Source organism: Lepisosteus oculatus, chromosome 10 (assembly GCF_040954835.1).
Source record: "Lepisosteus oculatus isolate fLepOcu1 chromosome 10, fLepOcu1.hap2, whole genome shotgun sequence".
NCBI classification, from domain to species: domain Eukaryota; kingdom Metazoa; phylum Chordata; class Actinopteri; order Semionotiformes; family Lepisosteidae; genus Lepisosteus; species Lepisosteus oculatus.
The window spans coordinates 37,578,371-37,596,787 of record NC_090705.1 but is presented as its reverse complement, the minus strand read 5'-3'; the positions used below and the strand labels follow the sequence as shown (position 1 = coordinate 37,596,787).

Below are 18,417 nucleotides of genomic sequence, written 5' to 3'. Positions count from 1 at the left end.
CCTTAAACAAGCGATGCTATGGTTTGTTTGGCTGCTATAGGTGATGATTGTATGGGTAGTTGTGGGTAATTGTATTTTGTGTGTATCATTTGAAATCATGGTGGTACAGTGTGCCAGATGCATGAAGCTCTAGTCCGAGGCTCACCTGAATCCACAGTGAATGTGGAAATGAGGGCAATCAGCTACACCATTTGACCACATGGAGAGCCTCTTTTAAAGAGAGGAACCAGAGTTCCTAACAGTTTTAAAAACTCATTTTAAATCAGTTAAAGTACAAATACTGGTTTACAATCTCACCTCATATCCTTGTCAGAAGATTTAAATCTGGTTATGATTAGTCATACTGTATGTTGTGTTATATTTGATTTGTCAGAAAAAGCATTCAAAGTTAGGCTTTGGATACTAGAATTGAGTCCTTCTCAGGATTGTTCCAAACAAATTGCTACATTAATACCGCTACTTTAGAACCTGTCTGACTTACCACTGTCTTACTCCCCACCTCCCAACCTTTGTTTAAATTGGCTTTATTTATTTATGGTTCTGTGTCTGCCCACCTGCTTTCCTACTGTATTACAACAATTGTTATTGTAATTATGCTGTGTGCTCTCATTGTGTGCTTTTTTTCTCTTTACTGTGAAGCATATTCAGAAACTACATTCATAATGGCTTTACTGTATATACAATTCTTCTTATTAAGAAAATGTTGGAAATGTAGTCTACAACTGAATCATATGATTTGGTTGCCATATAAGACCTCTGATCTGTCATTGTTAGATTAAATAAGTAGCTTGCATATCTGTATGGTTATCCTGTGTGGTTATGGAACATGCATAGGATTGTCTTGGTTTAGTAAAAAAAAAAGGCAGTGGTTATAACTCTAGTCAGGGTGTAGATAAGCCCAGGTTTATTATGGTACACATAGTGTATAGGAAACCAAAAGGAAAATAGTGTACATTTGATCAACCTGTGCTGGTTTGCATGATTGAATGACTTGCCTTTCACATTTTGCGCAATTTTAGTTTTCTTGAGGAGGAAAAACATCTTAATTATTCCTTGGGTTTCAGTGTTGCTCACTACAGATCAATTTTAAAATTAATATATCGCACACACATTACATTTCAGGGAACCACTAATTATGGTGAATAAATCCAAGCATTTCACTGTTTTTAAAAGTAGTATGATCCTAAAGTGTAGACTTATTGATCATTTGGATGACAAAATGTCCCATAAGCAATGAGGAACATATTAAATGTTTAGCATTTGCATTGATCTCAGACACCAACAAATTTTGAAATTCACATTTTCTTAATAGTTTCATATAAGGTCAATCCCTGTCAAATCAGCAGTCTGGCTGCATTGATTTTTAACTCCCTTAGGAGAGGTCTACTTTAAAAAAAGAGATTGATTATGCATTTTCTATTTTTACACCACCGCCAATAAAATACTTAAGGAAAGAAAAAAAGGGGTTTCACTGTATACATTTCAAAAGTTAAAACTGAACTGTAGGAAGTTAATCGGAATAGTCTGTTATATAGACTATATATGTATGAAAAATGAGGAATAGCATTATTATCTTAAAAATATCCCTTTAATATTATGGGTAGTGAAATACTTTTTTTCATGCAAGAGTTAAGAGCAGAAGGATAAATTTAAACTGCATGATTTTGAACCAGTCCACAAAGAGGACAATTAATAATTGCAATGTTAGGGTTAGTCTTACAACAGTATCATTTTCTAATATACAGTATACCCTTACTGAATACATACATTCATTTCCAACTTTTCTACAGTATATTGGCAAAACATTCTAACTACAGACCCTCAATTGAAACTACAGTGAATTCAGCTTCTTGTTCAACAACAATAATAATGTAGAAAACTTTTATTTAATCATGTATCAAGTATAAAGTAGTAAAGATGTGTTCCACATACAGTACAGTATCCTTTTTAAGAACTATTTTAAAAGGAAATCTATGCAGTTATTATCTAACAAAAAAAACAAAAGTAATTTGAGATATAGTCTTAAAGTTTTTTTCCCCGTCATATTCACGTGATGATTAGTTAAATTCTTTAGAGAAATCCAGGCACAGCATGAACTTAGAAGATACTTTTTCTATAATCCTTCAGGGCCTGTTTAACTCTGATCAGTAAATTTATATATACAATATATAAAATTGGTACTCTAGGCATGAATTTAAGTAGCAAATTTTAGAAAGATTTGTGAGTTTTGTCCATCTCAGGTGCTTAGTTTCTCCGTGCTCTTGGTTTGTGGTGTTTTCTTACATTCTCTTTGCTTAAAAATTCAGGAAATTATAGCAGTGCTTTATATACTGTATACAGTACTGATAAAGTATAATTAAATTGCCTATCTAGATAAACACTATAGATTTACATGCTGAGTGTTTCTTATTATGATGATGTTAATGTCAGTACTAGGAACTTGGGTTTCAAAGAGTTGACAGGCAAGCAGTATGGTTCTGGAATTCACTAGCTTTCACCATTTAATTTATCTACAACATTTTTTTTCTTTGGAACCACTTTAAATTATTTAACACTTTAGGGCCAGATTTTGTTAACCAGCACTTTCTCATATGATATGCAAATGAAGTCTGCTATCATGACATATGCACAGTACAATTACTCTCATAAAATCTTAGAAAGGAACACCTTTCAGGTTTATGATGTGTTTTACGACTACACAGTCAGCTGAATTGTAGAAGGTTCTGCTTTTCTCGGTGTTGTGAAATGACAAGAGCTAACATTCAATCCCACAATTCATTGCTCTGAAATCACACCTTAAACTTTAAACTGTATCATGCTCATGAGATCTAATAAGAGGCAAAACAGATGTGTCTGTTGCTGCTGACTTTGACTTGATAAATACCAGCCAGAATTAGAAGTCTCTTTTAAATGCCCCCTTTCCCCTTTAACATTGAATTTTAAAATAGGCTAATTTGAATGAAATGGTTGGTGCTAAACTGCACACCTTCTAAAAACTAGCTATTGCTTTTGGCATCTTGACCTGGTTGTTCACAAGAAGCTGTCAGGAAAATATAATTTAAACTTCAAATAAATCAAATGGGAGCTGGACTTAATGGAGCACATTCATAAACCATGATACACACCGCAGAAAGATTCCATTGTGATAAAGAAATTTATTTAATTAATTATTGAACATAATGGATGAAAGAGGTCATTTTTATAAAAACAGCATAAAGATAAAGCTTAATTGAATTTTCAATTGACTGTGACTGACATATAAATGTCGTAATGAGACGTCATAGGACAGGTCTCTCCTGTACAATTATGATTGGAGTAATTGCTAATATTCATACCCACAATCCTTTGCAAATTATACTCTCAATTTAATTAAAGTAGAAAGGTGTTCCTTTCCATAGTGTATGTACATAAAATATTATCTGTGAAAAAGTGGAGCATTTCACGATTCTCCCTAGCTACTGAAATTGAGATTTCTGTCTTTTCCATACTACATTAAAACAAACTATTAAATGAAACTATGTTAGCATATACCTTCCAGCAATTTTGTGGGTTTTTTTGTTGAAATGGTTTAGAAAAGCATCTTGCTCCTGTGGACAAATTACTTCATAGCCACTGGGTAATAAATCATAAACATGGTGAAGTTCTACTTTATAACACCATTAGAACTTTTCATTTCCAAAGAATTGGGAAACTAACAGATATTATTGATATACTATACTTGTATCCTAACAAAGAAAATATACATTTATACATAGCAATGTACCTCAGTGAGACCAGCAATTCAGGCAAGTGAAAAATAAATGATCTTCCATTTTAGATAAATTATCCTTACTAAATTATGTTTACTGATTTTATAATGGTGATGATTATAGCTATTAATTGTGCTTTTTAGGCAAAATTGAGACTTTGCTGTTAAAGTGTATCCTATTATAATGCGAGCCTTATTAATTTGGACATATGCATATTGCTTTACTTTTAAGATTTGCTGGGATTTAGGAAAAATAGAGTCCTGCAGTGTCATTTTTGATGGAGAAGTCTGAAGTCAATATCTACAAGTTAAACAGCAGTGCTCACAATGATAACTCAACATCAAGTGCACAAACATCTGAAGCAGGCAGCGTAATGACGCAATGAGTAGATGTAGAAGGACACATCTTGTCGACAGGGAGGAGAATCCAATACCTTAAGCTCAGTGAAGGCTCGGAGACAGATGAGAGCTGATGGAGAGTGCCAAAACAGGACAGAGAGTAGTAAGAGATGGGACTGATCTGTTATAGTAGGCGAGGGGAGCTACTGTACATGTATCAAGGCTGATCCAGGCCGTGTGGCTGCATTGCTCACAGGGATGCGGAAGGTGGGTTTGGATCCATGCCAGTGGTCCGGTGCTTGGCTGGCTGAACAGACAGGGTTCAGACAGGCAGGCGGGTTCGAGACAGAGGATCTTCTGGGCACAACTGAGGCCAAGTGTCCTTCTGAGATGCAGGTTAGTTATTCTGAGAACACTACCCAGGTTAGAAGTATCTCAGTGGCAGAGCACTGGATCAGTGGCAGATCAGGATTTAAATTTGCTGAGCTTGATGGGACTAGCACCCATTAATTTGAAGAAGGCAACAAGGACAATTTACTTGAGTGAGTCCGCACAGCCCTGGGACGTTTTTGACTCCTCACACATGTGCCCAGTTTCCGAGGAGAGCAAAGGCTGTGATCTCTGCTTGGCCCGTGCTACAAAAAAAGTTCAGGGATAGATAGACAACGTTGAGTTGTTTATTGCAATGTTTTGAACGATGCTTTCATTTAAAAAATTAAGTTTTTAGAGAGGTTTTGCAGTTTTGCATGTGAAACGTCCACTGCTCTTAAAACAGCTCAGTCGAAATCAGTGTAGAAGCATCCTTTACGTAGATAAGAAATAATATTGCCACTTTAAAGATATATAATAATTGTACTACTCAACAGCATTTGGAATTAAGGCTTGCAGTTGCAAACTGCAAAATGCAAACTGGTGCATACAAAGAGCATATTTGAAAAATTATTGAAAAAATCATAATTCTGCATCAGTTATGGTAATAGAAGTAGTGGCTTCACATTATAGCCTTTGATGACAGTGAGAATAAAGGACTGAACAAAATCTTAAAAGACTATTTTTTACAGCACAAGGTGTCCTTTTTTAATCTCCCAGTGTCTTTTTATATTTGAAACAATTATTGGCATAAACTCGATTCAGTCCCATTTCTTTCATAGAGTATAGGCACATATACACCTGTTCACTGCACTGGATTCATAAGTCCAGAGGAAGGACAGTGAGAGAGGACTTAACTAGTCTGGCCCCATGCAGTCCAATTGCCATAATTCGCTGCAAATGGATTTCTATGGCGACAAGACATTCCTTCCCCAGACTATTATCTTGGACCTGCCCATTGATTGCTCCGTTGTAAACAACGATTAGGATTTTCATTCACAGCCATCCATCGGAGTACCCTGATGATTCATTTCTAAAGACTACTGAAACCATCGAAGATTGGTTAGCATTGGGCCTCTGTGTGGTCATCTGCCCTTCTCAAATTTGAATAGCCAATGTGCAGGTTGTTAGGAACTGTCATTTCAGATTTGGTAGAGCTGGCTGTACAAATGAGATTACATGGATGGAGCATGATGAGGTTTTAGTCTGGGCAAAGTATGACACATGGGCTTCCACACTGTGAAGCTTGCGAGTTTAAAAAAATTGCTGGCTGTGAATGCCAGCTTCCAACATGAAGGTGTATTTCTATTGATAAATGGAGCCTATCGATTCCTTCCTTCCTTCCTTCCTTCCTTGATTTGCCCCAGGCTTGAAATTCTCTACGGTAAATTACCCCATCACTTGAGCCCAATTAACTCTCTCAATATTAAGATAACTTAGACATGATGTAACAAAAGTCTCACCAGCATATCATTATTAGGTCAGTTACAAAATCCTGAATTAATCAAAATGACTGAACAAATTGAGTATTTTTCAAAACATTGTGATAAAAATGTTAAAAAGATCTATTGTAGATCCAGAATCATGCAAAAGACCAAGCACAGACAAACAGCTTCCCCAGCCTCACCCTTTTATACTTTAGGTTGAGAGTTGATTAACAGGGCCTGTGCTCAACAAGCTGCAGGTGGATTTCAATTTACCCTGGGCTCCACCTCAATTAACAACATAAGGAGAGAGGGGAAAAATACAACTAAAGCTCAGAGTAATACATACTGTGATTTTTAAATATACATTTATAGTGATAGATTTATTTGATGGACAGAATAATATGATAAATCATTGTCTTTTAGTCCCCCTTTTCCATAATGTTTCCTTGTTTCTTTTGCTCTTGAAAATAAAAATTCTGGACAATAGACAAGTTTTGAGAAATCATGAAACAGATGATGTACTGCCTACCTTTTCTTATAGCTCTTTGCAATTTTTTATGATTACATTTTAAACATTTTGAAAGGCTGAACGCAGTTTAGCCTGTTTGAACAAATGGATTATGTCAACTGTATTTTCCTGTTGTTTTCTAAATGGTCAACCAATTTGTGTTCAGTGGATTCTAATCTGGGTTACATTGCACACAATGTCTCAAGTGTTTTAGACTTCTTTAATAGAAAGCAAGATCTCAACATACAGTACAATACTATCTAGTCTGTTATAAAAATAACTTTATGCAATAACAACATACTGTGCTTAGTACTTTATCTGCCTTGAGGGAAGGTGTGTTTGCATTTAACATTGTTTCATGTTGTATATTGTTTCTAATCTTCCTTTATAGCAAATTTTGAGTCAATATACTTTCTAAATTAAAATCTAGAGCAGTTTTCAGTGGCATTTAAGTTAAGCCATTAATGATGCACAGAAGGAAAGGGCACAGCTTCATGTGTTTTGCAAAGTAGGTGCACTTGTGTGAAGCACATTTATTTCTGCCAGTTTCTGCTTTTGCTAAATGGTACTTTTAATTGGTTGAACACATGGGCACCAGGTATTTTTGAATGGCAAGAAATGAACACTGGAAAAGTAAAAAAATCAGATATCACAATGTTATGAAGGCATACAGTATGACAGGAAAACACAAGTCATCACTTCAAAGTGTGGGAAGATGTTTTGAGGAACCTTTAGATTTTTTTTCTGTTCTACAAGTTAAATCATAAATTATTGATGCACCTAATCTTGTTAAATTGCACCACATGGGATTGTATTTATTTGAATGATATATGGTATTTAGATATTGTATACAGTATTGGATCTACTTTAAGGACAGTACTTTCATATAGCAGAGGTTCTTAATGTAGATCTATCAAATTGTTGTGATATTGTCAGTTTATTTTATTTTCCTGGGACAAAAACAGCTGTTATTTCTTAATCTAAGTAGGAATGTTACCTTAAAGCAAATATACTTAAGAATTTTCAGTCAAGGTGATTTGAGAAAAATCAATGAAACCTTTTCTTACTTTACAAAAGCTAAATACTTGTCGTGCAGATATTCAAGATGTGTTGTTTATTTAAAGTGCAGGGGAAAATTTAAAATAAAAAATAAGTAAAATGTGTTTATATATATGTAAATTTTCTGCATAAAGGGTGAATTGTTGAGCAAGCACAACAAAGTTGTTTTTTAACTTTTTGTTTTAAAGTTTTTCTTTACCATGAATTCCAATTTACTGAGTTAAAGAACAAATTACAGAAAGAAAAAAATGTGCATTTACAATTTTCATGTTATATTGTATATTGTGACCTCTTGAGGTTTAGAAAGTGCTTGGAAGAATATATTAAACTCTTCAAACTGAATTACACAATTAGGGCAGTAATTTACCAAAAGCCGTTGGATTCAAGTAAACCCCAGATAACCTCCACCTTATATAGGACTTGATGGTTCGCAATGTCTAGAATTGTAACCAGATGTGCTCTAAAGACTGCTAGATTCTAATGTCTGAAGCTGAAATGTTGATGCAGGATTTCTAAAATTGAAATTGTCAGCAGGGGTCCACCTAATTTCCCTGCAGCTGATTAAATAATCGTTTATTTAATATGAGTGCCCACAGATTGCTTAAGTGAATTAAATGTAATATTGGTTCATAGGGTATGTTTATAGTACACATTTTCTTTCAGAAGCATTACTTTCACTGCAGTTACGTTTGGATTTATTTTTTATTCTAAAGATACTGTATTGAATATGTAAATGCACGGTATATAATGCTATATACTGTATGTACTCACACATATGCTCAGTTCTCCAGTAAAAGTATTAAGAACCAATACCTGAAAATAACTAGTTCATCACAACAAGCAAAAAACCTTTGTTCACTACATAAATGTGTGTCAATTAAATAAGCCATGTCTGTCTTGCTGAAGTGGCTTTTTGTCTGCCTTTAAACTGGTATATCTCATAGGTGAGGGATTGTACAATCTATAGTGGGTCATACCAGATTTTTGCAGCCTGGTAATTTATACATTTTTGTCGCACTTACGGTTTATGCAATAAAACTGCATTCCCTGGGGTATAGATATTATTTCTGCATAGTCAAGTGGAGTTTAACCAATCAAAGGCTTATTTTGGTTGCAAAGATGTAGCTACAGATGTGAACACAAAGCAAAATTATAGTGAAAGACAAATGGATCTTGCTTTTGAGGTGTGTTGTGAATGGTTAATGAAAGTGGACCTTTAAAACATTTTATGTCGCCAATATCCATGGCTGTAATAGGATGGTAAAATAGGATGATAATTACTAGGGTAAGAGTGTGTCCGTGTACTGTAGTCTGAGATGATGTGATGCATTTATTTGGAGTGGGGCTGATGAGGTGTGAATGCCAGAGGCTTCTGCAGAATTTAGTAATGAGGTAAAGCACTGGCAATATAATATCATAGTAGAAGATAAAGAATATATTGTGTACGTCTTAGAGTCACCACGATTTCCTGTATGTATGTGGAGAAAAGAGCTCTGGGTTAATCCTAAATCTGTTGCATTATTATTCACAGGGGAATTACAGGTTTAATGAGAGGATTTATGGAAACCTGGCACCACACTTGTTAAATACATGAAAATAATTAGGTCTTAGTCCTAATTACCTCAGTTTCTTGATTTCTACATGGCAAATGAGTAGAGGTCTCCAGTCACCCATAGAAATACATGGTAATTACTTGTGTATTTTAAGAGGCTTCTTTTCAGATTTAAGCATTAACCAAACCTGTTTCATTATGAAAATAGTAAAAAAAAAATCAATAAGAGTATTCACTAAAAACATTTCTTTTAGTATTCACCTACAACTGTAAAAAAAAACAAACAAACAACACTGTGTTACTCCACGTGGCAAATGGACAATTTGTTTTTCAGATTTACGTTTGTAATTCCATTCGATAATTAAAAGTTCATGTGATAAGCAAGCACCTGCTTCAGTATTACCTATGTGATATATAATTTACTGGAGTCTAAATGTTAATGTGAATGGTGAATACTAAAATTAAAGTTAGTTGTGAAATCTGGGGGATGTTTAGTATGTGATATAATTTGATAGGCTTTAAGTTCCTGAAGCAAAATCAGCAAAATATTTTGGCATTTAAAGTATAGTTTTTTATATTGATTCAATGTCCCCTGAACTCAAATTATTAGCCAATCTGTATGATCACCCATTGAACATGAAGAGTATTACTGTATCTATGCAAAGTGCTTGGGATAATGCATTGCACCTTAGCGTGGGTAGTGACAGATATTAGATAGAGCTTGAGCAAGACAAGATGGTGATGTACTGAATCAGGTCAAAAAATGAAGAGGGGCCACTTTTGCAATAGCCTGTGCTTTGGCAAAGACAATACATTACCTTGAGCTGACACGTGCATGGCAGGGAGAAAAATGGGCCTGCACTTAGGGAAAACAAAGACAATCACAGCTTTCTTTCGTGAGCAGCTGCAGCCAGCTAGTTTAATGGAAACTGAAAAAGCAGAAACTGGCAGTGAGAGGTATGTATTAGTTTTTACAGATGGCAATGTAGACAAGTTGGTAATTGAAAAGGAAGTTGGGGAACCTGAGTTATTTGACAGGGACAGCTGATTACTTTGCTTTCCTGTGTAATTGACACTTGAACTGACCAGAGAAATCCCTCACTCCCACTCCACCTACTCCCTTCCCAAACAGACCCCCATTTTGTATTTATATTTGGTATATTCTGTATTTCTATATTCCTAGGTTGCACAATCCCTCTACAGAATCTGTATTGTTAATAAAACATAACATGTGGCTTAACAATTTTTGGCTTTATCAGAAATTTATCAGTGATTCCCACTGTGCATTATGTAGGTTTAGTTTAGTAGGTTGGGGATTTTGTACCACAGGTCTAAAAGTTTGTTAAAATCTTATATGTTCAGTAGTTTTTAAAAAGAGGATTGTCAGTGTATTCTAAACAGTGCTTAATATTCAGATGCAGGGATACACAGAAATGATGTGGACATAGTTTAGAAGGTACAGTAGTACATCATGAGGACAGACTGGGCATGTTTATCATTGAAGAAAAATTTATTGTCGACTTTATTGATTACTGTATAGAGATTTCTACTATGAAGTTATTAATTACAGAAAAGTATGCCACTGTTACAATGACAGTTACAATTAATCACTTTGAATAATTTTAGGACCATTTCTGGCTATAAACTGTTGCATTAATATTTGAATGAAGTAACTCAACCTAGTTACTACCTAAGTTTGCTTTATCAACTGTCACCTATTAAGGTTGCTATTTTCCCACTCTAACTTTTGCATTGTTACAACCTAACCTGAATACAACACTTTTGTCAATTTGGTTAAAAATTGTAAACATGTTATTGGATTTGTGGATTGGTGGATTTGTGTTCCACAAAAGAGACGTAATTTGGAAGTGGTCCTCAGTATAAATATAACATCATGTTATTTATCTTGTGTTGTTGTCTTTAAATGTCCAGAATTATTTCCTTGGTCAAAAATTGTGGAACAATTTTTGATTCATTGAAAACAACTTTCTCTTTGAAGTACAGTACATAAGACTCTGAAAACTGGTTTTATAAAGGCAGGCTAGAGAGAAAGTGTCCACTTGTTAATATTTGTCATGAAATTCTTTTTGTAAGTCTTTAATGAAATTAAACTCTTTAATGGAATTCAAAATGGCTACTTCTATGCTTCTCTGGGCAAATTCAAATTTCTAAAGCTTCTTTGCAGAAGTTTCTGCTTTGATTGAACACAAAATGTATTATGTGCATCATAAAATGATTGTATTGTCAGTGTTGTGACCTAGGTCTCAATTCTTAGAAATGAGACTATGTACTGTATTAATAGCTTAATTGATGTAAAATGAAAAGTTTATGTTCATTTCCTTGTACTTTATATTTATTGAAGTCCCATGTTTGACATCTGGAGTATTTGAAAAGTGTACAATATGAATACTATATGGTAGGACTAACATTTATTTTTTCAAAATAATTGTGTTAGAATAAAAGGCTGCCATAGAATGCTTTCAGAGTTACATTTAAACATTAAGATTATTTCCATTTTCATTTAATTGTGAAGCTTCTGAAACCAATAATCACTTATCATTGTTTTTGAAACTAAGTTATTTGGAGTATTTCTGTTAAAAATGTTCTCCTTACCATGGGATTTAAGTAATTTTATGTTTTCTCATTTGGTTGAAAAATGAGAGATATGCTTGTTATATTTAAATAAACATATTTATATTTCCTGATAATGAATGTCCTAGTTGTTGCTAATCCTGTGGTGCATCTGATATGATCACTTGACATTCTGTGTAATTATTGCAGCAAAAGACTTTGCTGCAATAGTAGTTGTAGTTGACTACTAAGAAATTATTGCAATTAATGCAAGGTTGGAAAGTGCTCTAGACTTCTCTATTAAAACTCAAAAAGCAACCATACACAAATACTGTACACAAGTAAAACTGCTCATTCTCGTTTCCTCATTTCAGTCACATTTTGATTATGCCATTTTTTCACATTCCAAAGTTCAACGCTGAATGACTTATCAATCTGAAATTCTCATGACATATATTACTAATATGTCTGGCCAAGCAAAGAATGGTTCTTTTCCCATTCGCCACTTCTACACTGAGACATCTCACTCACTTCCTTGTCTGGTTGTATTGTCAGGGCAGAATGTGACCTTTAATCTGTTATACTTATGGCTTGGAATTTGTGGATGCTTCTGAATCCCATTCATCTTTCAAAACAGATTTTTGTTTTCTGTCATGCTTGCAGAATTACTTAATTTTTACCACACGTTGAAGAATATAAGTATGGTTTACGCAAGAAGTAAGAAATGTATTTATAGGAATATTCAGAATATTTTTTCCTAAACACAAACAAATGGTAATCACATTTGAAGAATCCTAAGTAGAGGTATTATAACTGTGATACAACATAATGGGACAGAAAGGACTATTAATTATGTTATATTCAGCCACTAAACATTTATAATTTCCATCTGCAGTGTGTTTTGCACAAAGCTGTATAACACTGAGTAACGGAAAACCAGATGAAAATACTTTGTATTAGTTATCCAAGTGAGAAGTGTAAAGTAAACCAAAGAATTTGACCACTATTAAGTAAAAACATACCACTAATGACTGGTATGTGGAAATTAATTCTAAAACCTACAGGAAATTATAGCTATATATTTATCTTGATGAAATGCTTTGGCTTTTCAAGGATTCAAACTTCATATATTTATACAGAAATACTGTCATTAAAAAAAATCTTTTTGATTTAAAATATTCAGCTCAACCGATTGTGTGTGTACCACTGACTTTCAAAGGTAAGACAGAATCCTTCAAATAGGCAAGTTTTTGTTTCAGAATGTGCTTGCAAACAGTAGGCTTGTTGTTTTAGGTGAAGCCAAGGTAAAACATTCATATTCCATTAAGATGTAAAAATGAAGTGCAAGCTAGATGACTGAACCATGAGTAACTGCTTTAGGAGAAATTTTGTTCTGCAATATGCAAGTTTAACAAGAAGCTGCCGAAAATCTTCTGTTTACACCATCAACTAACGGAATACAACCAGCTGTAGTGAATGATATTACGTTCCTGGTTGAAAAGGGCAATTGTCAGACTGACTTTGCACTTGCTGATAGCTCACTAAAAACATTTCCCCAATCTCATTAAATTATTGCAGTCATTTCGAATTTTTATGGCTGTGCAGGCTACCGTCTCTCATTTCGTTTCATTTCATTCATTTTCCTTGTATCAATGATTAATGGCCGATGTCGAATGTTAGAGTGAGCAGGCATCAGCAAATGCAAGATCATAATTAGTTTAGCTGACGAGGGCCTCAGATAGCACTTGCATCTGGATGGAAAAATTACCCTATAGGGAACTGGCTGCTCACCAGAACTTTTTACTGATACATTGTGAAACACCCGATGAATCAAATGCCCTTTCATTGCCAAGAAAGTGCTCTGGCCTTGAAGCCAAAATTATGTCTGCAGAAAGCTTTCCATTCTAAATGTATCAGAGTACAATTATAAGCATTGTATTTTTCTGGCATAGATTCTGCAGTCCTACACAGCCATGTAAAGTTAAAATAAATTGCATGAATTCTATAACACCAAATGTATATGACTCATTATATAGGTAATTTATACAATTCTTTGGTCTAAGATTACTTGAGATTAAATTTGGTTGTTAGCTGATGACGTTACTGTCATACTTGTTTTGACGATTCTTTTTTGCGTTCTTATACTTTGCTGTCGTCCATGTTTCGTAAGAGGGTTTTTTAAAGGCTGAAGATTTGGTTTTGTGTAGTTTTAAGCAAATTAATGTCACAGCTGGTATCTACTATATTAAAATGCATACTGTACATTTTATTACATGTTTTATGATCAGATTGTAAAGAGCAGGACTTGATGGATAGTTTTATTGAAGGATTGTTCTTTGTGATAAACAAAATGTAATAAAAACAGTTCAGAAAGAAAAAAAAATAACTCAAAATTACATTTCTTTTTCTCACAATGTAACTGTTTTTAACTCGCTGCCTGTTGATGCCTTGTATACAAAAAATAGTTGAGAGTTTGGAAAGTTAAGTCCATTTCTTCTCAAGCACAGTGGTGTCTTACAAGGCTCATTAATCACTCTAAGGTTAATTATAATGAAAATCAGCTGGATTCTATTAATCACCATTGAACCCGACCTTATTATGGGTAGTGTGGTTTCATACCATTAGGGCTGCCATCTTAGTGCATTAAACCCTGGAGTTGATTTGTCCTGAGGTCTTGAATCACATCACATGACTCATCTTTGACCTTTTTTCTCCCCTCTTTTGTTCTGTTTCAGAGACGCAGAGGCTCTGGAGTATTCTGTGCCAACTGCCTGACCACAAAGACTTCTCTCTGGAGGAAAAATGCTAATGGTGGATATGTATGCAATGCGTGTGGCCTGTATCAGAAGCTTCACTCGGTAGGAAGGACTTGATTGGTTTGCCCAGTGGAAAAAAAAAACCTTCGAAACAAAACACACTAAATGAATTCCTGGTGAAACAGGACAGCTGTGATGTGTGCTGCTTGTTTGATCAGTACCACTCCCTGGCCTGCAGTTAATTTCCTTGCCTTGGTCACTCCCCTCAAAGTCAGATGCAATTCATTGGCATATGCAGTGAGCTGCATCTGAGGAAATGTCTCCGCCTTGAACCTTGTTGCTTTTAATTATCTTGCAAGGCTATGATGCACTGGTGCATGGTATAACCTAACATGGTCTGTCTAAACCACACTGTGGGATCAGTTATATCATAAATCTGACATTGTTAAGTTTAATGCTTTATAGAACTATGATGAAAAGATGTTTGCTTATCTAAATATTAGCAACAAGCCCTGAAGGTGCAGTGTATAAAATGAATAGTTATTCATTACTGCTGTGCTTCTTGGTTGGTACTGTACATGCCTACCAGGGTGCATGGAGAAATGCAAATTTAATTATTGTAAGAAAAAAGATATTCTTATGAAAAACAAACATGAAGAGATGTAAATGAAAATGAAAACAATTAATTTGAAATGTTATGTTTTAAAGCGAACAAAAATGCCAAACACCCTTTAAATTTAAGTTTAATCTTACGGATAAGATAGAAGGTTTTACCGTATTGAATCCCTGCACCGACTTTTTGTATTCCAGAATGGAATACAATAGCTCTGTATCTATAAAAAATATATTCTATATATTTGGGTAGTACTGGTTCAGCTTCCAAAATGAATTTTCTCCTGGAGGATTCAAATAACCATTTGGGTGGCTAATATTTAGATTTTGTCAGCATGCTGTGATTGAGATCACTTTTAGTTGAGCTGTGCAAGGCAGCCTTTGGATTATTTTAAAGATAGTTATTTGAAATTTACAGGTACGTGCCATCTTATGATTTCAAAAAGGTTCTTACAATCAAGCAGTTATGGAAATATTGAGGTTTTAGGATTACTTTCGATATTTTGAGTTTTAAATATATATAATTTTGAGTCCAATTTGATGGACATGGACACCTTGATATCAGGACAATGTCATAGACGTACATCATTAAAACCCATATTTTTTTCTCAATCGATCAATATGCTGTAATGCGTATCAGATTTAAAAGTAACTTAGTGGAGTCAATACAGTCTGTTCTACGAATCACATTATACTGTAGCATTTTATACATAGTGTATTGCATTTGTTATTTTTTATTTTGATATCATACTTTTTCATTACAATTTTGAGTGCTCTTAGCGATAAGTAGAATTACTGTATGTGTACATGGAAATGTTGCATAAAATGAACATTTATTTCTTCAGCATATAATATTGTTTTTAAAGGTATGATTTTCTCTACTTGACATCCACATGCCAGAATACCTTTACATTTGTAAGATGAGGTTTTGACAGTTTTCTTTCCATAAAAATAACACACACATCTTTTCAGAACGTTTTATATATTTTCCGGTTTTTACAGTGTCATGACAAATGGCTTATGATAAATTAAAAATAATGTGTGACTTGTTTAGGATTCTAAAAGACTTTCAGATAATGGGGAGAAGAAGAAAGTGTGATAAGTACTTCCTTATCTGTACATTCTTGCCTTGTATATTCAGGGCAAATCAGTTGAACAGTTAAGTAAGCACCTGATGAAAGAACCAGATGTACTGTATCTGCCAGACTATAAAGACATCTCTGCAAGATTATTTTGTCTGTTCTTTAACTGTTTCACTGGGAACTCACTGAATATCATGTAATGACAAGCAGGAAATGCAAGGGAAAAGCACACATATCACCTAATAATGCTTCCATTATTAGAGGCATATTAAAAGTTTTTCAAAAAAATCAATCAAGCAAACAATATTTTATATATTGTTTATATACAATACCTACTGTCAACACAAGGCTTAAAGTTTGTTCAAACTTACAAAGCATGCAATAAGAAATAGTTGGAGGGATTGTGTATTGATTTTTGTTTTTTGTTATCTTGCTACAGAGCTTGAAAAGCATTCCAAACCTGCTGAGTTACCTGAGTTTTATTTTTGGCTCAGCAGATTTGTTTGATTGCCTGTGTATTGCATGGGTTTGGTGATGAGGATGGGCTGAGAGATATCAGATCAAATCCCAGCTAAGGATGAGCCTTTTATCACTTGAGGCTCACTTTTAATCATGAGACGTGAGACGTGCACAGTATAGACAGTATCCAAGCTTTTATATTTTCAATGTTAATAGATATGTTTCTTTTTTCTTTTTTTTGGTTTGTTTTTTTAATTGTTTTCTTAAATATCATATTTTTTCTTATCTTATATTTACAGTAACACAAGACTTATAAATTACACTGATAGATGGTAGTCACAAGTATATTAAGCTTCTTCGTTACTCATTAAACATTAAACTTTGATAAGCTTATGAAACTCTTCAGAGATGATTGATCCTTTTTTCAGGTCAAGGTGTTTTTTATATATACATTTTTTATATTCTATTTCTCTGTATTGATATCATACTTTTCTCTAGTGTGGGTATATGGGGTACAGATAGTTCTGAACAAGTGCCTCCATTATCTTTGTTGTAATGCCAATTACCACAAAACATAACATATAACTGTTTATGTTTTATTACACTCTACAGATATTAATGTAAGCATAGTCAGTTCTTTTACTTGGAATTTTGCTCTCACGTACAGTAGAAGGCATGTGTGCTGTCTGAACCAACTTATGTTACTTTTATATTAAATATTGTTTTTAAAATACAGTAATATTTTCTCTTGACAGTTAAAAACAAAACAGTTACAAAAAATATATTTAAAAAAAATTAAAAATGAATTTATTGAGAAAGAAACACTGGCAGTGTTGTTCTGCTTCTATGATGCTTGGTTGACTTGTATCTTGGCAACCCTGGGCTCTTTAGAAATACATTGCTGAAACTGACAAGGATGGTTCCTGTGATGGCATTCAGATTTATCCTGCTTGTATAAGGAAAGCTGTGCAATTTCTAAAGCTGATTTTGTCATTAAGACCTTTTAGTTTATATATTTGAACTGCTTTTTAAATTGTGGTAAATATTTCACATTAAAAAAACATTCAGTCTTATGCCTGCTACACATTTACAAAGTTATTATCAGGAAAATGAGTTTTTTTATAACTTGTACACATTTGTATTTCATCTCAGCTCTTCTTACCAGTGTTCAGTGGGGTATGATGAGCAGAACATCAACAGTATAATTATTACATTCTCATTTCTTAAGAGAGCAACTGGTTCACGGGTAGCAGGAGGACTTTGTGGTACCATGCAGTCAGGATGTCATTAATCATAACAAGTGGAATTCAGTGGTGACTAGACACTTCTGGCCAAATCTCCAGACATTGACCTCCCTATTGATCATGGTGAGGTGTTCACCCAATTTGTGCATCTTAGACGGACAGTTTTTGGCCAAGTTAGAAATTGCTGGCTGCGAACGCTACAGATGACGTGTGACATCCAACCTATAGCATATTTATGGCACAGAGTTATTGTTCTCTTGATAAGCAGAGCATATTGTTTCCTTACTGTTTTTTTATTTATTTTCACCATGCTTGACATTCAGAAGGATAAATGACCTCATTCCTTGTGCCCAAACAAGTCTCCCACTAATAAAGCAATTTAATGCTTATACAAAAGTCAGGGAGTCTCAAGTGACATGGCCAGTCATGAATAACTAATCAAATAATAGCAAGGACATATAATCAATATCCAGAATTCATACACTATACTGTACTGTACTATACTGTTTTTCTACTAGATTTTTATAGAACAGTAAAGCCTCAGTTTAACATTCCAATAAGAGAGAAGGAATGTAGTGTTATTGCCATTAAATCACAAGTGATGTTTTATTCAGCCCCCAAAACGCTATTATGTGAGTATATACAGTTTATTATGTATACAGTAGGCTTTCTGGATCTTTTAAGTTATTTT

At 34.1% G+C, this 18,417-nt stretch overlaps 1 protein-coding gene across 4 annotated transcripts in view; it reads left to right on the top strand.

Annotated features, from left to right (window-relative positions):
- Nucleotides 1–18,417, top strand: part of trps1 (trichorhinophalangeal syndrome I) — a 135,328-nt gene that overhangs the window by 103,957 nt on the left and 12,954 nt on the right. For all 4 annotated transcript variants that reach the window (XM_015357079.2, XM_006635570.3, XM_015357081.2 and 1 more), the window contains exon 5: nt 14,309–14,431. In XM_015357079.2, the coding sequence (XP_015212565.1) occupies nt 14,309–14,431 (123 nt within the window). The remainder of the gene's footprint in view (nt 1–14,308; nt 14,432–18,417) is intronic.